This window comes from Nicotiana tomentosiformis, chromosome 1 (genome assembly GCF_000390325.3).
Source record: "Nicotiana tomentosiformis chromosome 1, ASM39032v3, whole genome shotgun sequence".
In the NCBI taxonomy this organism is placed as follows: Eukaryota; Viridiplantae; Streptophyta; class Magnoliopsida; order Solanales; family Solanaceae; genus Nicotiana; species Nicotiana tomentosiformis.
This window is the reverse complement of record NC_090812.1, coordinates 65,337,941-65,361,546: the sequence shown is the minus strand read 5'-3', so window position 1 is coordinate 65,361,546 and position 23,606 is coordinate 65,337,941. Positions and strand designations below refer to the sequence as shown.

General features: G+C 38.4%; 2 protein-coding genes across 4 annotated transcripts; both read left to right on the top strand.

Moving 5' to 3' along the window:
- Positions 1–342: 342 nt before the first annotated feature.
- On the top strand, positions 343–17,396 carry LOC104118000 (aspartate--tRNA ligase, chloroplastic/mitochondrial). 3 transcript variants are annotated; one of them, XR_691189.4, is made up of 16 exons: positions 343–847; positions 1,652–1,795; positions 3,365–3,474; positions 5,263–5,374; positions 5,563–5,634; positions 6,013–6,104; positions 6,347–6,467; positions 12,918–13,040; positions 13,529–13,724; positions 14,059–14,246; positions 14,365–14,436; positions 15,660–15,758; positions 15,861–15,941; positions 16,031–16,088; positions 16,525–16,654; positions 16,811–17,034. XR_691189.4 is itself a non-coding variant. In XM_009629159.4 (15 exons), the coding sequence occupies exons 1-15, from the start codon at positions 353–355 to the stop codon at positions 16,978–16,980; spliced, it is 2,133 nt and encodes a 710-aa protein (XP_009627454.2). In that variant the 5' UTR covers positions 344–352; the 3' UTR covers positions 16,981–17,396. The 3 variants fall into 3 exon arrangements, 1 of the variants encoding a protein (XP_009627454.2); XR_001973614.3 differs by having other exon boundaries at positions 16,525–16,663; XM_009629159.4 differs by lacking the exon at positions 16,525–16,654 and having other exon boundaries at positions 344–847; positions 16,811–17,396.
- Positions 17,397–18,315: 919 nt separating this feature from the next.
- On the top strand, positions 18,316–18,991 carry LOC104118013 (agamous-like MADS-box protein AGL62). Its single transcript, XM_070196114.1, has 2 exons — positions 18,316–18,468; positions 18,527–18,991. The coding sequence occupies exons 1-2, from the start codon at positions 18,316–18,318 to the stop codon at positions 18,989–18,991; spliced, it is 618 nt and encodes a 205-aa protein (XP_070052215.1).
- Positions 18,992–23,606: the final 4,615 nt, after the last annotated feature.

Here is a 23,606-nt window from a genome sequence, read left to right as displayed (position 1 = left end):
AACAAGAAAAATAAAATAATGTCTTCTACATAATTTGCTTTCTAGACGACCAATTATTTAGGTTGCTATAGCTAAAATTGTCATAATATTTTCAGATTATTTTCAATATTTAAAAGCATTTTTTAAAATAAAATGCATATCATATGCATTGTATTATTCAACAAAATATTTCAATACTTCGTCGATTCCAATTATATGATGATATTTGATTTATGTATTATTTTGTGGTAGTAAAATTATTGATTGGAAAATTCAACTAATCTGCAATTTTAATTATAATCGCGTTACATTAATGAGATATATATCGCGTTGTGCTAATGCGACTTATAAATCGCTTGGGATAAGCCGAATTATGTATGAGCGCACACAACGGTCCAATTCAATCTGCTCCAAAACCTCAAATCTTGTCCACAAAACTGTAAAACCTCTAAAGCAAAAAAATCCTTCCCTGTTCTTCGCCATGTCCCTCTTCTTCCGTTCCTTACCCACCATAGGTCTTCGCTCAAAACCTTCCCCTCTCACTTCTCTACCTTTCTTCTTCCTTAATAATTTCCACAACCACCCCATTATTATTACCCCAACTTCACTTATCAGTAGCCGCACGCTTTCTTCCGCCTTTGCCACTGGTCCTTTAACTTCCGTTGAAACACTTACCCCTAGCACCAAAAATTCTCTATCTCCTACAACTACTGATACCCTTCAATGGGTTAGCAGGACTCAATACTGTGGTGAATTATCGGAAAACGATGTGGGTAAACGGGTTCGGCTTTGCGGGTGGGTCGCCCTTCATCGGATTCATGGTGGTTTGACTTTCGTCAACCTCAGGGACCAAACTGGAATTGTTCAGGTGAACCCCCTCACCTCCCCCCCCCCGTAATATTTCAATGCAAGTTGACCCTAATTGAGCCGAATGGATTTAGATGATTCATATTAGAATCCAAATTAGTTTTTTATTGAGGATTAGTTGATTATTGTTATCCCCATTGTTATATTAGGGAAACGCCACATGTTATAAGATCTTCTATTTATGTATTATGATAGAAATTTGACACTTTTGAAAGTTTGCCTGAGTTATCTTTAAGTGACCCCTGTAGTATTTGAATGAAATGGCCACAATAGAGCTGAACGAATATAGAAGATTCTTGTACTGACACAACTATTTTTGGATTGATGCAAAGATAGATCGATTGATTGTTAAACCCATCTTTATATGCAAATGTGACATATTTACAAGCTTTTATCTTTATGTATGATGCAATTTGTTTTTGAGGCATACTTGATTGATTGTATTTTTTCCCGATTTTTATATGGAAATGTCACGTCTTTACAAGCTTTTATCTTTATGTATCATTATAAAAATTGACGATCTCTTAGGTTGCTGTGTTATCTCTAAGGAACCCGTTAGGTATTTGAATGAAATGGGATCTGAATAGAGCAGTATTTATATACCGGCAACTAGTTTTGAATTGATGCGAAGTTGATTGAATAATTGATGTCCCAATTTTCTTATGGAAACGTCATTTCTCCTCAAGTTATTCTCTCTATGCAGCATTATCTGTAGAAAATTGTAGTCTCTCAAAGTTTGGTTGTGCTCTCTTGATGTAAGTGATAGACCCTAAGGCTAAACTGGTGATGAAACTCTTCATTTCAGATTACGACACTTCCTGATGATTTTCCTGATGCTCATTCTGCTGTGAGCGATCTGAGGCTTGAATATGTAGTTGCCATTGAAGGTGTTGTTCGGCCTAGGCCAGCTGACTCTGTCAACAAAAAGATGAAAACTGGCACGATAGAGGTAACTTGAGACGACTTTTGATTCACCACAATTACTTCTCTCTTCTTCCATCTTTTTCAGTGAGTGTCGAACTTCTGTCTCTCCTCATTTATAGTATTAGTTTAGTTTTTTACTTGATATAATTGCGTTCATTGGTTGCTCGTAACAATTGAGAATCATGTGGCATTTCTAAAGTTATATTTACCTTAAAAACTTATAAAAGATCCTCAAGGCATGAAGCTTTTAATGAGTTTACATGACGTTCCAATTTGTAATGGCTCTGATATTGCAGAATCTTACTTATGTCAAGTAGAGCTTTTCCATTAGCTTCCCAGCTTTCTCTGGCGACTGCTTTTGTCATGAGGCATGTTCATAGTATATTATGCTGGGGGATCTGAATATTTTGTTCAATGGTACAAGCATCTTGTATGCATACATCTCTCCATAATGAACGGTAAACAACAAACAGGATGCCATAGAACTGATCAAATTGGTGTAATTGGACTTTAGGACTTGTGATAACTAGTAAAGGTTTTTAGGCTGTAGCTTAATTGCAGCTAAAATAGTTAAATGTTGCTGAAAAAATGAGAAAGAAAAAATGGCATACATTTTACGGTTGGATAAATTGACCTCTAATTAGGAGTGAGCATAATTTGGGCAAACCCGAAATCCAAACCAAAATTCGAATCTTTTGGATATTTGATTTGGATTTTAGGATTACGGATTGGATTTCGGAATTAATTTTTAAAATTTTTGGATTTCGGATTGGATGTTGGATTTAGTACTTTGATTTTTGGATATCTGAAAATCCAATTTTTTTATACTTTATATTTAATCCATTATCCATATGCCTATTACTAATACGTTCAATACCATGCCAATTAGACATTATCTCATATATCCGATACTAATTACTAAGTTACTGTCAGAATACTTTCTATCTGGACATGACTTTACTATTGTTAATTCTTATCGGCCTTATTAATATCTCTGTTGCATTTTCTTGATGATGATTTCATTACTTGAACACTTTATTTGGATGATTGCAGTGAGAATGAGGAACTTTTTAGGCAATGTAACATGAATACTTCATTTGGATGTTCATTTTTGTAAGAAGAAGAAACGTCTCAACTTATAGGCTTAAAACCAATAATCCAAAATATTCAAACCGATTAATCCGAAACCGAACTTAAAAAATCCGACCCAATCCGAACTTATTTGAATTGCATTTGGATTGTCATTTCTTCAATCCAAAAGCCGAATATCCAAACCGAAATTTTCATATCCTATCCGAGCTGCCCGAACGCCCACCCTTACCTCTAATCTAAAGTGCTGTTAAGTTTCTGAATAAGTACCAAAGTATTACTAGTCAAATTAAATCAGAAACTGGACAAGGGCCTTAGTCAAATTTCTAAAGCTGAGGTTCTTATCATCCAAGGACGTTTGTCTTTTCACTTTCATGATCTTCTAATTATTTCTTAATTGATTGGATCTGTTTAGTGGCTTTGACTGTATCCCGTCATGCAACTTTTTTATATGCCAGTTGCTTACCAAAGTTTTTATATTTCCACTAATTGGTTATGCGCGCAGGTTGCTGCAGAGGATGTCCAGGTGTTGAATGCAGTAAGATTGAAGTTACCCTTCTTGGTAACAACTGCAGACGATGCAAAAGATTCAGCTAAGGAAGAAATCAGATTGCGGTAACTAATGAATCTTCTACAGCTGTTTGTTGAATCTTTTGTTTGTTTTCCTTTTATGTTTCGTATTCGACCTCATGATCTGCTTCAGGATTCTAAATTCTTATCTTCCCTTGAACTTGCTTTAATTCTCATCTAGTCTCGTATCTATTTGCTGTGACCTTCCTCCATAGCAGTTGATCCTCAATGCCAAGCTCCCAAATTATTTTCTTATTAGGGCTTTGCTAAAGCCTTTAGGTCCCTTACTCCTAAGCTTCCAATCTTCACATGGGATGTGAGTATGTCCTAATTTGTTAGTGGGTACTTCTTTACTCCTTATTTGTTTCCCTTAGAAAGTTCCTTGGCAGTTTGCCCGACTCCATTGCCCATGGTTGCAGGCATATGCACTAGAGACATGTAGTAGGTGGAATACCAGATAGAGTGTTCTTTATCAGTATCTCTTTGAATCCTTTTGGAATAGATGTGTTCCAATCTTCACAGGAGATGTAAGTATGTCCTAATTTGTTAGTGGGTACTTCTTTACTCCTTATTTGTTTCCCTTAGAAAGTTCCTTGGCAGTTTGCCCGACTCCATTGCCCATGGTTGCAGGCATATGCACTAGAGACATGTAGTAGGTGGAATACCAGATAGAGTGTTCTTTATCAGTATCTCTATGAATCCTTTTGGAATAGATGTGTTCCAATCTTCACAGGAGATGTGAGTATGTCCTAATTTGTTAGTGGGTACTTCTTTACTCCTTATTTGTTTCCCTTAGAAAGTTCCTTGGCAGTTTGCCCGACTCCATTGCCCATGGTTGCAGGCATATGCACTAGAGACATGTAGTAGGTCAGTATCTCTATGAATCCTTTTGGAATAGATGTGTTCCAATCTTCACAGGAGATGTGAGTATGTCCTAATTTGTTAGTGGGTACTTCTTTACTCCTTATTTGTTTCCCTTAGAAAGTTCCTTGGCAGTTTGCCCGACTCCATTGCCCATGGTTGCAGGCATATGCACTAGAGACATGTAGTAGGTGGAATACCAGATAGAGTGTTCTTTATCAGTATCTCTTTGAATCCTTTTGGAATAGATGTGTTCCTTTTACCTTCCTGATTTTCTCGACCCTCTCAATCACCAGATTCCAGTAATGAGCATCCCTTTTGATGGATGCCAATGGTAACCCCTGGCAACCCTGCTATGGGGTAATTTTGCAGCTAGCGGATGTTCTTCACCTCTTCCACTAAAATGTTTCTAACACTTACAAGAGCATGCTGTTATTGACATGTTGTTAACAACCCATTAAGGATTCCGTCTTTGAGGCCCGTATTTTACACTATTTAAAAGCCGGTGTGAGGTTAGTATGACTGAAGAAGAATACAATGCTTTAGAAGTCATTATAATTTTGAAGGACAAAAAGAGAGAACCTTATGGTAAAGGTCCTCCCCCTCCAACCTAAAGGCGAGTTACCAAGAGAGCAAAGTGGAAAGGGCTACTTTTTGGCTCGTAGGTTGGAAGTTTAGGGTGTTGGTTTGTCATATTAAAAAATAATCATTATTTTTTCCATTGTAGTCCTGTGTTTCACTTTTCTGTCTCTTTTTCTACCAATGCTTTTGTATTGATGTGATAAGGGCGTAGTCCAGCTCTCTTGGACATATCAAATATCATCTTTGATCCGTTCTGGATCTTGTATGTGTTCGGTGAAGACAATCCTTTTCTTCATTGCAGAAACTGTTTCCTTATCCTAAAACTTTTGACCCCGTTCTTACATTGATGCATTGCTTCTTGCTAGAAATTAATCTTGTACACATTTTTAGATATCGATGCCTTGATTTACGCCGTCCACAAATGAACTCAAATATAATCTTGCGACATAGAGTAGTGAAACTTCTCCGAAGATACCTAGAAGATGTGCATGGTTTTGTCGAGGTAATACCTTTGCTCTCTAATTGTATTTTTATAGAATTTGGACATCTATTCTTCTTCTTCTTCCTTTTGTGAATAGGTAATCTGGTTATCTGGTTTTGATGAAAATGTTTGCATTGTTATTTTTTATTTTTTTTTTCGTGGCTTTTGTTGTTAGTGTTGACCCCAACATTCTCATGGTTACAAGGTAGATTGAGACTCCAATACTATCTAGATCTACTCCTGAAGGTGCTCGTGATTATTTGGTCCCTTCTAGAGTTCAGGTACTCTTTACTTATCTTCTGTTTTGGCACTTTTTGTGTTCATTCAGTCCCTCTATTTGCTGTCATTTTTTTAAAAGGTTGTTGGTACAAAAAGAAGCGAGTTTTCTTGCAAATAACACTTCTTGTTCCTCCAGTCCTCTGATTTATTCTTCTTTCTCTTTTACCTTTGAAGTGAAATACATTTATGGAGAACAAGGAGAGTTGTGCTTAACAAAATGAGAACTTGTCCAAAATTATTGCCCTTATGATGGATAAAAAAACATTACATCTAACTGATATTTTTTTCTGATGGACAATACTCATATTTCAATTGGAAAACTCTTTTTCTCCAATTATTTCTTCATGACATGGAACTTATTTCGTGGTTGTGTTATAAAGTCAGGAACATTTTATGCACTACCCCAGAGTCCTCAGCTGTTCAAGCAAATGCTAATGGTCTCTGGTTTTGATAAGTACTATCAAATAGCAAGGTATTTCATGTGTATAATAGCATTTTAGGATATTTCTGCATCAGATCTCTTGCATGCAAAATTCATGGTGATCCAGATATAAAAGCTCAGGCGTTTTCATCGCTAAAAACTGTGTGAAGCAATATAGTTTTACGAAACCTAAGAGTAGTTATCTTATTCTTATTATAAAGAAAAAAAATGTATGCATGAGCATGTACCCCGTGAGTTATGACTCACATTAGTCTGTATGGTGTAATTTTCAGGTGCTTTAGGGATGAAGATTTGAGAGCTGACAGACAACCTGAGTTTACACAGCTGGATATGGAAATGGCTTTCACTTCTATGGAGGACATGCTGAAACTCAATGAGGATTTGATTAGAAAGGTTAGTTAAATAGTTTTCGAATGTCAATGCACGGAGTAAGCTCGGTCGAGAATTAAAAAAACAGCATGTATTTGATAATGTATGTGAGAAGGCACGGGAGAAAATATGTTATTGATATTTGAATTAGTGAATAATACTACACAAGAGGTCCTTATTTATAGCTATACTATACAAGGACATACTACTCCTCTACCAATGCGGGACAATACTACACTATATACATGCTGTAAATTAACACTCCCCTCAAGCCGGTGCATACAAATCATATGTACCGAGCTTGTTACATATATAACTAATACGAGGACCAGTGAGAGATTTGGTGAAAATATCTGCAAGTTGATCATTTGACCTCACAAACTTTGTAGCAATCTCTCCTGAAAGTATCTTTTCTCTGACGAAGTGACAATCAATCTCAATGTGTTTAGTTCTCTCATGGAACACCGGATTTGATGCAATATGAAGGGCAGCTTGATTATCGCACACAAGTTCCATCCGACTGATTTCACCAAATTTCAACTCCTTGAGCAATTGTTTGGTCCAGACTAGCTCACATGTTGCCATAGCCATTGCTCGATATTCTGCTTCTGCACTAGACCGAGCAACTACATTCTGTTTCTTGCTCTTCCAGGACACCAAATTTCCTCCTACTAAAACACAATATCCAGACGTAGAACGTCTATCAGAAGGTGATCCTGCCCAATCAACATCTGAGTATCCAATGATTTGCTCATGACCTCGATCCTCAAAGAGTAACCCTTTGCCTGGAGCCGATTTTATATATCGAATAATGCGGACAACTGCATCCCAATGACTATCACAGGGACAATTCATAAACTGACTTACAACACTCACAGGATAGGAAATGTCGGGTCTAGTCACTGTGAGATAATTTAATTTTCCAACCAGCCGCCTATAGCTTGCAGGATCGCTAAGCGGCTCCCCCTGTCCTGGCATAAGTTTAGAATTCGGATCCATCGGAGTGCCAACAGGTCTGCAACCTATCATCCCGGTCTCCTCAAGAATGTCTAAAGCATATTTTCTTTGAGAAATAACAATACCTGAGCTAGATTGGGCAACCTCAATACCCAGAAAGTACTTCAATCTGCCTAGATCCTTAGTTTGGAAGTGCTGGAAGAGATGCTGCTTCAGATTGGTAATACCATCCTGATCATTGCCAGTAATAACAATATCATCAACATAGACTACCAGATAAATACAGAGACTTGAAGCAGAGTGCCGATAAAACACAGAGTGATCAGCTTCACTACGAATCATGCCAAACTCTTGGATAACCGTGCTGAACTTACCAAACCAGGCACGAGGAGACTGCTTTAGACCATAAAGTGACCGACGCAAGCGACATACAAGGCCACGAGACTCCCCCTGAGCAACAAAACCAGGTGGTTGCTCCATATAAACCTCATCCTCAAGATCACCGTGAAGAAATGCATTTTTAATGTCCAGCTGATAGAGGGGCCAATGACGAACCGCAGCCATGGATAGAAAAAGGCGGACTGAAGCCACTTTAGCCACGGGAGAGAAGATATCACTGTAATCGAGCCCAAATATCTGAGTATATCCTTTGGCAACAAGACGGGCCTTAAGTCGATCAATCTGTCCATCGGGACCAACTTTGACTGCATAAACCCAACGACAACCAACAATAGATTTACCTGAGGGAAGAGGAACAAGCTCCCAAGTACCACTTGTATGTAAAGCAGACATCTCGTCACTCATAGCCTGTCGCCATCCTGGATGAGACAACGCTTCACCTGTAGACTTAGGGATGGAAACCGAGGACAAAGAAGATATAAAAGCATAATGGGGAGATGACAGCGATGATAGCTCAAACCGACATAATGATGATTAGGGTTAAGTGTGGTCCGTATACCTTTCCAAAGTGCAATTGGTGTACTAGGAGCAGGGTCCGCAGCAGGAGCAGGGTCAGGTGCAGGACGAGAACCAGTTGGGCCTGATGGAGGACGCAAACGACGATGATAAGTCAAGAGTGGTGTTCCTGTGGCTGGGGAACTAGGGGGAACAACACTAGACTCCTCAACGGTTGGTATGGATGAAACCTCTGTGGTCGAAGGTGGAGGAGGAGCTATAGTAAACTCCTCAAAGGTCGGTATAGGTAAGACCTCAGATATATCATGGTGGTCAGCAGAGGTAAAGAAAGGTTTAGACTCAAAAAATGTGACGTCAGCTGACATAAGGTACCTACGAAAATCTGGAGAATAACAACGATATCCCTTCTGAACACGAAAATAACCAAGGAAGACACACTTGAGAGCACGAGGAGCTAACTTATCTTTCCTAGGGGTTAAGTTATGAACAAAACACGTGCTCCCAAAAACACGAGGTGGAAGAGAGTATAAGGGTGACTGGGGAAACAATACTGAATGCGGAATCTGATTCTTGATGGGAGATGAAGGCATCCGATTAATCAAATAACAAGCTGTGAGAACTGCATCGCCCCAAAAACGCAACGGAACACGAGATTCAATTAGAAGTGTGCGAGCAGTCTCAATAAGGTGCCTATTCTTTCTCTCAGCAACCCCATTTTGCTGAGGGGTATAAGGACAAGATGTCTGATGAATAATTCCCTTAGAAGTCATAAACTGCTGAAATTGAGAAGATAAATATTCTAAGGCATTATCACTGCGAAAAATGCGAATAGAAACACCAAATTGGTTTTTGATTTCAGCACAGAAACTCTGGAATATAGAAAATAACTCAGAACGATCTTTCATTAAGAAAAGCCAAGTACATCTTGAATAATCATCAATGAAACTGACAAAGTAACGAAATCCCAAGGATGAACTGACTCTACTAGGACCCCATATATCAGAATGAACTAAGGAGAAGACAGACTCTGCATGACTCTCAACACTACGCGAAAAGGAGGCTCGGGTATGTTTCCCAAGTTGACACGACTCACAATCTAATGTAGACAAACTAGATAAACTAGGCACCATCTTCTGAAGTTTGGATAAACTCGGATGTCCTAAACGTCTGTGGATTAGATCTGGAGGATCTGTAACTAGACATGTTGTGGAAGGACTGAGTGAGTTAAGGTAGTAAAGGCCTTCTGATTCACGTCCTGTACCAATTGTCTGTCCCGTACTGCGGTCCTGCATAATAAAAGAATCGTCAATAAAATATATACCACAATGGAGGGCACGAGTCAAATGACTAACAGATGCAAGACTAAAAGGACAGTCAGGGACATAAAGAACGGAATCTAGGGTGATAGAAGACAACAGATTAGCTTGTCCAACTCCTTTTGCCTTAGTTTGACATCCATTGGCTAAAGTAACAGTGGGAAGAGACTGTGAATATACAATATTTGACAAAAGTGATATATTACCAGAGATGTGATCAGAAGCGCCGGAGTCCATGACCCATGGGCCAAGAGTGCTAGACTGGGAAACACAAGCAAAAGAATTACCAGAAACAGAAGTATCAGTCTGAGCAACTGAGGCTACTTGTGGAGATGTCTGCTTACTTGCTCGATACTGAAGGAGCTCATTATATTCTTCTTTAGATAAAGAAAATCCTTGGTTACCTGGAGTCTCGGTCTGAGCAATGTAAGCATTTTTGGGTGGACGACCATGTAAGGAATAACACATTTCACGAGTGTGTCCAAGTTTGTGACAATAAGAACACTTGGGTCTAGATCTTCCAAAACGACCTCCTCGTCTATGCTCCATAGTTTGAGATGCCCGAACATCCATTGTCTGGGATGCAAGAACAGAGGAATCAAGTATCTGTGATGAGATCACTGGTGGACTTGGTGCTGCAGCAAGGCGGAGTAATCGAGAGAATAATTCATCAACTGTCGGGACAGACGGACTAGCCAAAATCTGGTCGCGTACTGAATCAAGATCATTAGGAAGTCCAGCGAGGGTAAGAACGAGAAACATCTTTCTGTCGCTGCTCTTGTTGTTTTTCCACACTAGCCGAAACTGGCATCAACTTCTCAAATTCCTCCATGACTGCCTGTACTTGACCCAAGTAAGTAGACATATCCAATTCCTGCTTCTTTAAGTTTGTCATCCGTGATATCACATCATAGAAGCGAGATATGTCATTAGTGTATAAGGTGCGTGCCTTTGCCCAAACCAAATAACATGTCTGGAATGGACGAAACAAGGGCATCAACTTGGAATCAATAGATCGCCACAAGATGCTACATAACTGAGCATCGATTTTTGCCCAAAGTGCTATTGCCTTTTCATCTCCATCGCTAGACTGTTTGATTAGATGATCTTGAACACCTTGACCTCTACACCATAACTCGACAGATGAAGCCCAAGCTAAGTAGTTTGAACCTCCCATTAAAGGTTCCGAGGTAATAATAGCACTAGAGTTTCCAGAACTCATGTTTCTAGACCCAAAAGCATCAAATCCCAAAGACATTGTTGCAAATTATTGCCAAATAGGAGAAAGAATCAACTGTAATCCACTGAAACAGTGTACGGAAACACAGAAACAGAATACTGAAACTGTAGCTGCCGGAATCTACTGTAGCTGTTGGAATAGTACTGTAGCTGCCGGAAAAAACTCAAAGTTGTCGGAATGAAATGAAAACAGTAGGGGTAGGATCGGAATTACCAGGCGACCCAACTGTTCTGAAGGAAGATTTTCAAAAAATGGCCGGAAGTGGTCGTACGCGCGGCGCGTGAGCTTCTGGTGGCGCGTGGAGGCGCGTGAGGCTGCTTCTGCCGGAGTTGTTCACTGGGGTTTGGTCGCCGGACAGTGACGACTCTTGTGGTAGTGTTGGATTTTGCACAACACTGACAGAAATGAAGCAGATAGAAAACAACCTTAAAAAAAATACTGATTTCTCTTTCCCGGAATCGCTGGAATTTATGCACAACGATAAGTCTCTCACAATTGCTCTGATACCATGTGAGAAGGCACGGGAGGAAATATGTTATTGATATTTGAATTAGTGAATAATACTACACAAGAGGTCCTTATTTATAGCTATACTATACAAGTACATACTACTCCTCTACCAATGTGGGACAATACTACACTATATACATGCTGTAAATTAACAATGTAAAAGGCAGATTACTGGAGAAAGTGTTTCCTACAGTAGTGCATCTCAAGTTGTTGGGAAACACTTTCACTATCTTAGAATTTATGCAACATGGACATGCCTATGGGGAAATACATTTCTCCAGAGATGCTGGAGATGACAAAGCTGTGAAAGGATTGCCGCATTTATATTAGTTATTTATTAAATCACCAAAATATACATGTGGTGTCAATCCTAGGGTGTATGGTTGTCAGTACTAGGTGATGGCTACAGTGTGGTAAGATATGAAAAAAGATGCTACAGGTTGAGCTATGGACCTTAGTCACATTACACATAAAGTAGCTACAGCCTTGTGTGTATCTTAACAGAAGTTTTCCTGCAATAAAATATTAAGCTGCTGTAGGGTTTATTTTTTGGTTTCCCCCCTATTTAGTGTGCGTTGAGCATCTTCTTTTGCAGAGACGTGGGTATAATTGCTGAACTGGGATATATAGCTACATTTCTTGAAATGTGAGCTTTGATATGCAATAAAATATTAAGCTGCTGTAGGGTTTATTTTTTGGTTTCCCCCCTATTTAGTGTGCGTTGAGCATCTTCTTTTGCAGAGACGTGGGTATAATTGCTGAACTGGGATATATAGCTACATTTCTTGAAATGTGAGCTTTGATATGCAGTGGAAAGTGAAAACTCAAAGTCTTTATCTTTTGTCAGCATTACTTGAACATGGGTTTGGCATGCATTCTTATCAGTCAATACTGGCACATGGGTATTACTTGTGTTAGCACAAAATCTATCCTCTTTTCTTTCTTCCAAGTTTTAGCACTCTTCAAAGATTGTAAGTTGTGTGCTTATGCTTATGTGACATGTCTTGTAGCTGACCAAAGAAACATGTCTTGTAGCTGAGCAAAGAAACTAAATGATGTTAAATACTGGTGGTGGTTATAGTTGTTCGAGTCCCGCATGGCGCACTGAGTGTTTAAGACATTTATCTTTGGAGGCTCCTTTGGCCAAGATCTCTATCTAGAACTTCAAGTGTTTAGAATGAGGTGGAATGACGTCATACAATTTTGTTTAAAAATTGCTAAGCAGACTATTCATATGCCAAAAGAGTGTCTTGTCAGAAATTCATGGGATGATTTGTCTAAAGTACTTAATGATGTCCTTATTTTTAGTTTGTCTTTACAACAACAACATACCCAGTATGATTCCACAAGTGGGGCCTGGGAAGGGTGGGTGTACGAAGACCTTACCTCTATCTTGTGTGAGGTAGAGAGGTTGTTTCCGATAGACTTAGTTTGTCTTTGCACGGTAAAAAGATTCAAAGCAAGTGAAAACTTTTACCTTTCTATCCAGGAAAAAAATTCAAAACAAGTGATGCATGGTCACATCTTTTGTTGCAGGTTTTTCAGGAAATCCAAGGTGTCCAACTGCCAAATCCTTTTCCAAGGCTTACATATGCTGAAGCAATGAGTCGATATGGTTCAGACAGACCAGATACTCGTTTTGATGTCGAATTGAGAGATGTAATTCTTCTGCAGACTCCAATATAGATCTTTGCTCTTCTTTGTTTCTGTTTGTCTTGACAGTGTATTTCTTCTTTCTTGCTATAATGGACATGTATTTGTTGTCTTGTTGACATACCTTATTCTTTCTCTTACTCTTTTGGATTGGGGCTTTTGTTTTAGGGCTCAGGGGTGGGGTGGGGGGAGCTGGAGGTGATCATACCAATTAAGTTCGAGCACAACCCAATTCACTTGCCTTGAATTAGTATATCTGAATTTACCTTTTTCACAATGATTTTGCTCTTTTCTGTACAACTGATTGTGTTAAGAGCATTTAGTCTACAAGCTTACTGCTTCTGCGTTGCAACTTCCGCTCCTTGTCTATATAGTTGTATTATCTGCATAGGTGCTCCATATGAAGAAATTTAACCAAGTATGTCATTTATGATACCACCCTTAGTTTGGATTTGGCAGTGTTGCTGATGATCCTTGTTTTGTTTCACATGCAGGTGTCCGGCATTTTCTCCAATTCCACATTCAAGGTTTTCTCAGATGCCTTAGCAAGTGGAGGAATTATTAAGGCCTTATGTGTGCCTTCTGGGACAAAAACTTATTCAAATACTTCTTTGAAGAAAGGCGACATATGTAAAGAAGCAATCAAATCTGGGGCAAAGGGTTTGCCTTTTTTAAAGGTCTTGAATGATGGTAATGAAAGTTCTACTTATGGTTCTCTTTTAGCCTTAGATGAAATTCTTCTTTAAGTTTAGTAACTTTGTGGGGTTAGTCCACTTCCCGCAATGAAGGGATTTTCTCAATAATTGCCATACAAATGAAACAGTTCTTTCCCTCCCCCACAAAATTTACACATCCATGGCTTCCAAGTAAGTGTGAAGAAGAAAAATTAGGTCCAGGGTGTGGGCCATATCGAGGCTTCAAGACCTTACACTTTATGTGGATGTACCTTCACGTTTCTCTCTCTTGCCTTACTTATCAGAAAAGTTTCTCTCTTGCCTTATATTGGTTATTTGAAATTTCTCAGGGAGCATTGAAGGGATTCCCCAGCTGGTTTCTAGTTTGGATACGGAAAAGAAAGAGGAATTGCTGAATCAGTTGTCTGCGGTACCAGATGATCTTATCTTGTTTGCTGTTGGTCACTATGCAGAAGTCAATAAAACTTTGGATCGTCTGAGAACATATGTAGCACACGAATTGGGTTTAATTGACAATGTAAGTTTCTGATGTCCAAATTTGGGTCAACATGATGTGTTTATCTGTAGAAGAGCTAGGTTCATGACTAGCATCTTGTATGTCCTGATGTCCAACTTTCTTTTGTTTGTATATCTAGTCCAGGCATTCAATACTCTGGGTGACTGACTTTCCAATGTTTGAGTGGAATGATTCAGAACAGAGATTTGAGGTATGTATGGTGCCTAGAATTATCTTCCATGATATATGTGCACGACTAGTCCATCAGTCATTTTGCTTCTTGGCCTTAGGTGGTTTACTTTTGAATATCAAAGAGAAGTAAAATAAGCGAGCCCAAGGTGTCCTTTATTATTGTGAGGTATAGCCGTATAGAAGTAAAATAAGCGAGCCCAAGGTGTCCTTTATTATTGTGAGGTATAGCCGTATAGTGCCCTTTTAATGATGCAAGAGGTCCATGAAAGAAAATCACGGAAGAACTCAATGTTTAATTATCAAAGGAAAGGATTAAGGAGCACCAAAAGATCTCAATGTTTAATTATCAAAGGAAAGGATTAAAGAGCACCAAAAGATCTCAATGTTTACATATAATGCTACTGCTTTAATAGACTAAAAAGAACATTTAATGCTACCGCATACTTGGCTCGTTTGTTGGTGAATATGAGCTTCACAATTATTTTATGTGGTATTGCTCTTACCTGTTACAACCTTACTAGCTGGAGAGATACAACCCTCATGTTTTCAATGGCCAAAATAGTTTATCATGATCCTACCCTGATTTTCTCTAGTATGCATTCCTTTTTCAGTACCTCAAAACTCTACATATCAAGATCTAGAAGGCGCAGGTCAATAAATCCATACCAATCACGAATTCTACCTCTAGAACTCTCACCAGTAGCATAATATTGGCATGCGATGATTTAAATGGAGTATTATAGGCAGTGAGGATTCATATAGCCGGCCTAACTTGTTTGGGATTGAGGCGTAATTGTTGTTGAATAAGAAATGTGACAACAACCCAAGATTCTAGATTCTAGAAGTTTGTATTTCGCTGCTTTTGATATTATGAGCAAATTAGTGCCTTACATTAATTGTTAGGACTTTGGACTGATCTAGCAAGGATATCCTTGATTTTGCATTTAAGTTGTTTCAATCAAATAGTGGCATTTTTCAAGAAGGGGAGCCTTGGAGTAACGGTGAAGTTGTCTCCGTCTGAACTTTAGGTTACGGGTTCGAGCCGTGGAATCAACCACTGATGCTTGCATTAGAGTAGACTTCCTACATCACACCCCCTTGGGGTGCGGCCCTTCCCCGGACTTTGCATGAACGCGGGATACCTCGTGCGCCGGGCTGCCCTTTTAGTGGCATATTTCAAAGACTAATCTGTTTCTCGGTTATGATATCTCGTTAAGTGAAGTGACCACAATTTTCCTACAGGCCTTGCATCATCCTTTCACCGCACCTAATCCAGACGATATAAATGACCTCTCTTCTGCCCGTGCCTTAGCTTATGACATGGTTTACAATGGAGTTGAGGTACATGAATTCATGCTCTCTTTACTAGTTGCTTCTGTGAGAGAAGGTAATAATGTGATGGAGATAAATTATGTTCTGTTGTTACCTTACATCTTGAATTAGATTGGTGGAGGAAGCTTGAGAATTTACAAGCGTGAAGTCCAAGAGAAGGTTCTCAATATTGTTGGCATTTCCCGAGAACAGGTAAGCTGACTCCTTTGGTTTGCATTGCATTTGGTGGTTGTCCAGTTTTATAGAATACTCCAGATATGCACTCTTTTTGTTTGTGGCAGGCTGAAGCAAAATTTGGCTATCTTTTGGAGGCTCTGGACATGGGTGCTCCTCCTCACGGTATTGCTGAATTCTTTCTGTTGTTTGACACTTTATTTGTTCTGCTAATCAAATGTTACAGAGTTTTTATACAACAACAACAACAACAACCCAGTATAATCCCACTAGTGGGGTCTAGGGAGGGTAGTGTGTACGCAGACCTTATCCCTACTCTAGGGTAGAGAGGCTGTTTCCGATAGACCCTCGGCTCCCTCCCTCCAAGAACTCCCCACCTTGCTCTTGGGGTGACTCGAACTCACAACCTCTTGGTTGGAAGTGGAGGGTGCTCACCACTAGAGCAACCCACAACCTCTTGGTTTTTATGTGAATACTATATTATGAAGAACTACCTTCCCTATCCGCTATGACAGATATAGCTGGATTTAAACTTCTATAATGTCATGGTGATCTTTTCTCATGATTTTCGGTATGGCATTCATTGATGAAGTAGTCCTAGACCCCTGGCCTTGAGGAATAGATCTGTCCCTTTGTAGCCAAAGGGACAGCTACTGCTATTGATTCTAAAGTGGAACCTCAAACCTGAACTGGAACGAAATTGGAGCTTTTCTCCCCAGGAAATTTCCTTGGTGTACATAGTAACAGTCCTGATCTTACCTAATTCCTTAAACTATTTTTAGAGCAGTTGCTTCTTCAGGGTTATAGTTTCTATTATGATGTTATTTGGCCTGAGAAAATCTTGCTTGGTTCGTGTGGGTGGTACTTAAAATATGAGATTGTTGCAGGAGGAATTGCTTATGGGTTGGATAGATTGGTGATGCTCTTGGCTGGCACTAATTCCATCAGGGATGTTATAGCTTTTCCAAAGACAACAACTGCTCAATGTGCCCTTACTCGTTCACCATCAGAGGTCGATCCACAGCAGCTTAAAGATCTTTCATTACAGAAGATGTAGGTTCTTGATTTGTTTTAGGAAGTACTGTGTACTGGAAAAATTGGAAAATCAAAAGGAGATGGTGGCTAGCTGGGGCAGGGGTAAAGTCCACAGATGTTGGAGGAAATCCCTGTCATTATGGCGATATTGTTATCCTAAACAATTTTTATTGCAAGTAGAAAAGGCGCCATCATTCCCCACAGTTTCTTTGAAATATTACATTGTAGCACCAAAATCATTAGGTTCCAGTTTTCATAGCTGAGAGTAAAGATGTTACTCTGATTTTCTGAATATCTGCTTTGTTGACATACTGATAAAGGAAAGCGAGTCTTTTTAATAATGTAGATAATTATTTGACCTTGGAATATTTGGTGAAGTTGACTTATACTGTTGTCTTGCCCGAGTATTAAAGTAAAATTTCGATCTTTTTTATTTCACTTGATTAGGATTTTGTCAATTTTTTTTTCTTTTGTATTATTTTTCGTTGCTGATGAGTATTATTTTTCCTCATAAAACCTAATCCTAATCCTAATGCTAATCCTAATCCTAATCCTAATCCTAATACTCACGACAAATAAAAGAATTTGTAATAAAAAACCTAAGCTTTAACGTGAAATAAATTATAACTTTTATAAATCTAAATGCCCTCGTACACTTGATGTGACACACACACACACACACACACACACACACACACATATATATATATATATATATATATATATATATATATATATATATATATATATATATATATATATAAACTCATTAAAAAACAATTGCTGATAAATTGGTCAATACTTTTTGAAACATTATTCATAAATGGAAAAGTCGTGTTATTAAATAAAAGGTTATACTGATTATTTAATATATTCTTTTTATATATATATATATATAAACTCATTAAAAAACAATTGCTGATAAATTGGTCAATACTTTTTGAAACATTATTCATAAATGGAAAAGTCGTGTTATTAAATAAAAGGTTATACTGATTATTTAATATATTCTTTTTAATACGTTTCTTCAATTTGTTCTCAAATTATAAAATGGTGGTCAAGTGCAATCCAATAATATAATTCTAATTAATAAAAGTATGTATTGTCTAGTTATGATCATTAAGGACTAGCGCAGTCGAGACAAAGAAACAAAGAATGGAGGCAAAATGGGTTTGGTTCAATTCCTTCATAAAAAAGAAAGAACACAAGTTTCTAGACTCCCAAGTTATTTGAATTCATTTACCTAAAACAATTACAATGAGAATGAAAAATAACAGTTTCTTACGTAAAGCTCTTGGTGTTGAGACTCAAAATCACCAATTTCTTTGTTTCTCAAATCCCGAGTGTTTAATTAGCCATGGCAAAAAGGAGTAAGGGTCGCCAAAAGGTTGATATGGTGAAGATGCAGAACGAGAGTAATTTACAAGTGACTTTCTCTAAGCGTCATGCTGGTCTCTTCAAGAAGGCTAGTGACCTTTGTACACTATGTGGTGCTGAAGTCGCCATTGTGGTATCTTCCCCGGGCAAGAAAGTTTACTCATTTGGCCACCCTTGTGTGGATTTGGTAGTGGATAGGTTTCTCACAAGGAACTCTCAACCAAATAATGGGCCATAACCAGCTCATTGTGGCTCATCGAAATGCTAGTGTCCGTGATCTCAATATGGAGTTCACGAACATTGAGGGGATTCTCCAAATGGGAAAAAATTGCAGAGAAGCCCTACAAGCAAGGAAGAGAGATAACAGTCATTGGTGGGAAGCTCCAATTAAAGAACTTAGCTTTTTTCAACTGCAACAACTGAAGGAGGCAATGGAAAGCATAAAGAAAAAAGTTGAAAGAGAGGCACAAAACCAACAAATGGTGACTAGTAATGCATTCCCATTTCTCACCTTTGGAAGTGCCTTGGATCCTATTGGTGCTAGGGCAAGATCTTCCTATGGCTCTTTTCCATTTCAAAATAAGGTTTCAAGACACAACTTTGGTGCGCCTTTTGCTAACAGGGCTTGTGGATGTACTTCTTCAGAAGTTCCTTAGTAGTTCGACTGTCATTCCAGGAAATCCCGGGACTTCAAAACCTAGCATGCATAATTGAATTTTTGAAAATAACATGCTTAATTATTAAAAGCTTGATTATAAACGTCTAATTAAGTTCATTTTCCATTTGAGTTATCCGATGTGTGTGTCTTTTGTTAATGATCATTAGTTATAGTTCATGTTACTAGGAATTCAAAGAGTTCAAACAATAGCTATATAAGTGATCAGTCGAGTGTGTTGTCGTAAGGGTGGAGTTATGTTTTATGTTTGTCCTGCTATTCCATTCTTTTGTGCCTTATAAGTTTTATATTTTTGAATGGCGTTACTCATTTCATTAACTTATCATAAAGTGGTAGAGCTCCCTAGTTTAAATTCCAACAAGAATCAGCCATACAGAGACATGGTGGTGTTACGACCCAAAATCCACCTAGTCGTGATGACATCTAACCCAACCCGTCCGGTAAGCCAATTAAAAACTTTCAAATTTAGATGAGATTTATTAAGAAAAGAAAGGATAATAAAACTGCTTTTATACAAGAATTCCCAAGGACTGATAGTACAAATCATGAGCTTCTAAGATTAGAATTTACAAAGCTGGTATGAAATAAATACATCATATGTTCGAAATGTACATAAACAGATTTTTATAAATTTAAGGCTACTATGAACAAGAGGCAGCTACAACCGGAACGCAGGTACGTCTTCAAATCCCGCTCCTGTCGATCACAACAACATCAACATCCAATATCTGTACGCAAGGTGCAGACGTGTAGTATGAGTACAATTGACCCCATGTACTCAATAAGTAATAAACCTAACTTTAGGTTGAAAGTAGTGACGAGCTGGAACACACGTCAAAGTCCAACACCAATAGCCAACAACAGCTCATAAAAATATAATAAAAGTGGTACAGAAAATAACTCAGAAATAAGATATTCATCTCGTTCACAGTTCCAGAAAATAGACATGCTTTTCAAGTATAGCAGTGAAAACCTAAATCTTTTACCGAAAATACCAAAATATGAGTAAGTTTGTAAAATCGTGATTTTCCCTTCCAAAACTTTTCAACATGTAAATGTTTCATTATCAAATTTCATGAGGAAAAGTACATCTCTATGTCAATGTGTATGAGAAGTCATGAACGACATGAGACCGTACAACATGAGGAAAAATGCATCTTTATACTTGTATGTCAAGTGTACATGTCAATGCAGTACAACATAGTGAACAACCGTATGCATACTCTCAGAGTATCAATCCACTCAGTCCTCCCAATCACTCGACACTCGCACTCAATAGGTACCTGCGCTCACTGGGTGTGTGTGCAGACTCCGAAGGGGCTCCTTCAGCCCAAGCGCTATAATTCGCACGGACAACTCACGTGCTGCACGGACAACTCACGTGCTGCACGGACAACTCACGTGCTATAATATCAATATCTGGATCCGCACGGACAACTCACGTGCTATAGTATCAATATCTGGGTCCGCACGGACAAATCACGTACTGCACGGATAACTCACATGCTATAGTATCTATAACCTCACAATTAGGCCCTCGACCTCACTCAGTCATCAATCTCTCTAGTCTCTCGTGCTCACTATGTCATGGAACTAGCCCAAAATAATGATATGATGTATCAATGATTAACAACAGAGACTGAGATATGATATGCAATGAATGTATATGACCGAGTACGAAATTACAATTTAAAAGTATAATTCGACAACAGAAATGATCTCAGTGGGTCCCAATAATACCGGCATTTGCCTAAGCATGATTTCTAACATGAGTTACAACTCAGTTTCTCTAACACATTACAAATACGTGGAAAGATACAAGTTAATTGACTACACAGCTCTACGGAATCGACTGAGTCTCAATTTCTATGGTGCACGCCCACACGCCCGTCACTAGCATGCGCGTCACCTTCAAACAATTCATATAACACGTAATTCGAGGTTTAATACCCTTAACACCAAGTTTAGAAGTGTTACTTACCTCGAACAAGCCAAATCTAATATCGAGCAAGCCAAACGATGCTACGCAATGCCATCTCGCACGTACCGACCTCCGAACGGCTCAAAACTAGCTAAAAGCAACTCAAATACATCAAGTAAAACCCAAGGAAACAATTCCAATGATAAATGTCGAATCTTAATAAAAAACCCGAAATTGACCCAAAAGCCCAACCCGGGCCCGTGTCTCGGAACCCGATAAAAATCATAAAATTCGATAACCCATTAAATTACGAGTCCAACCATATTAGTTTCACTCAAATCCGACTCCGAATTGGCATTCAAAACTCAAAAACTTACTCTATGAAACTTTAGGTTAAAATCCCCAATTTTCTCTTTAAAGCTCATAATCCAATTACCAAAAATGAAGATAAAATCCGATCCCATAATATATTCATATTCATTTAATTCCGTTGCGGCGTGCAACCCGATCCTCAATATATCTTTTCAATCAATTCTGTTACGACGTGCAACCCGCTTCTCTAATATATTCATTTCAATCAATTCTGTTACAGCGTGCAACCCGCTCCTCCAATATATTCATTTCAATCAACTCTGTTGCGGCGTGCAACCCGCTTCTCAAATAATATAATTTACCAATTCTTATAAAAGAAATTACTCCAATAAATGCAACAATTAATATGAAATTATAAGACAACAAGCATACAATAATTATGATTTATTTAGAAATAAGTGATGACAAGTAGCAATTAATTGTGGAAACTAAGGAGGAAATAGGCAATTTAATAATTAGTATGCTAAATGTCAAGTAGCAATTAAGTCACATAAATCAAATAAGCATGTAGCAATTATAACATGGATTCAAGGCATAATATTTAGCAAGGAATATGAGAGAAACAATTAATATAACAATTAATTCATAATTTAAAATAATTTATGATTTTCAAATAATTATGCAAACAATTAATTTGACGACGTATAAACACTCATCACCTCGCCTATACGTCGTTCACATGAATTTTACATAACAAATAATTCAAGGGTTCTATTCCCTCAAGTCAAGGTTAACCACGGCATTTACCTCGCTTCGCAACCAATTTCAAGATTCCAATAAACCTTCGCCTCGCGAATTCATGCCCGAAAGCTTCAAATCTAGTCACAAACAATTCAATATGAAATTAATTCCATATGAATTTACTAATTTACTGGATTAAAACTTGAAATTTATTTTAAAAATCGACAGTGGTACCCACGTCTCGAATCCCAAAAAAACTCACGAAATATGAACACCCGTTCCGATACAAGTTCAACCATATAAAAATTATCGAATTCCGACATCGGATTGACCTTCAAATCTTCATTTTACATTTTTGGAAGATTTTATAAAAATCTAATTTTTCTTCCATAAATTTACAGATTCATGATGTAAATGAGTATGGAATCATGAAATATAATCAATATAGGATAAGAAACACTTACGCTAATATTTTCTCGTGAAAATCGCCTTACCCGAGCTCAAAATCGTGAATAATAAAAAATGGGGCGAAATCCCATTTCCAGAACTTAAGTTTTGTTGTCTAGGGATATCTTTTTTGCGAACGCGACAGGACCCTCACGTTCGCGAAGCACAAAATTATGCTGCCCAAAATTACTCTTCGCGAACGCGAAGGCAACCTCGCGAACGCGATGCCTTACCAAGCTTGGCCTTCGCGAACGCGAAGCTTTAGTGCCCATTACCCGACCTGCCTCGCCCTTCTACGCGAACGCGAATGCCTTCACGCGTTCGCGATGAACACTGCCATCGACCCTTCGCGAACGCGAAGAACAAAACTCGCCTGCCTCCAGTTCCCCTTTGTGAATGCGAGACCTCTCTCGCAAACGCGAAGAAGGAAACCAGACAGTGCATCAGAAAAATTCCAGCAAAGCTCCAAGTCCAAAATTCAACCCGTTAACCATCCGAAACTCACCCGAGGCCCTCGGGACCTTAACCAAATACAACAACAAGTCCTAAAACATCATACGAACTTAGTCGAAACCTCAAATTACATCAAACAATGCTAAAACCATGAATCATACCCCAATTCAAACCTAAGGAACTTAAGAATTTTCAACTTCTATATTTGATGCCGAAACCTATCAAATCAAGTCCGATTGACCCCAAATTTTGCACACAAGTCATAAATGACATAAGGGACCTATTCAAATTTCTAGAATTGGATTCCGACCCCGATATCAAAAAGTCAACTCCCTGGGCAGACTTTCAAACTTAAATTTATATTTTAGCCATTTCAAGCCTAAGTTTAACTATGGACTTCCAAATAATTTTTCGGACACGCTCCTAAGTCCAAAATCACCATACAGAGCTATTGGAATCATCAAAATGTTTTAAAATGAGTTTTAAAGCACTATTTCACATTTTTATCAATTTTTCACATAAAAACTTTTCGGAAAAATATACGGACTGTGCACGCAAGTCGAGGAAAGCTAAATGGTGCTATTTGAGGTTTCGGAATACAGAAATAAATATTAAATTTAAAGATGAACTTTCGGGTCATCACACTCAACCACACCACGCAGGCCGCCAAAACCCACGAACATTGCCATGAATCACCTGTAGAGACTCGCCGCATCATAAA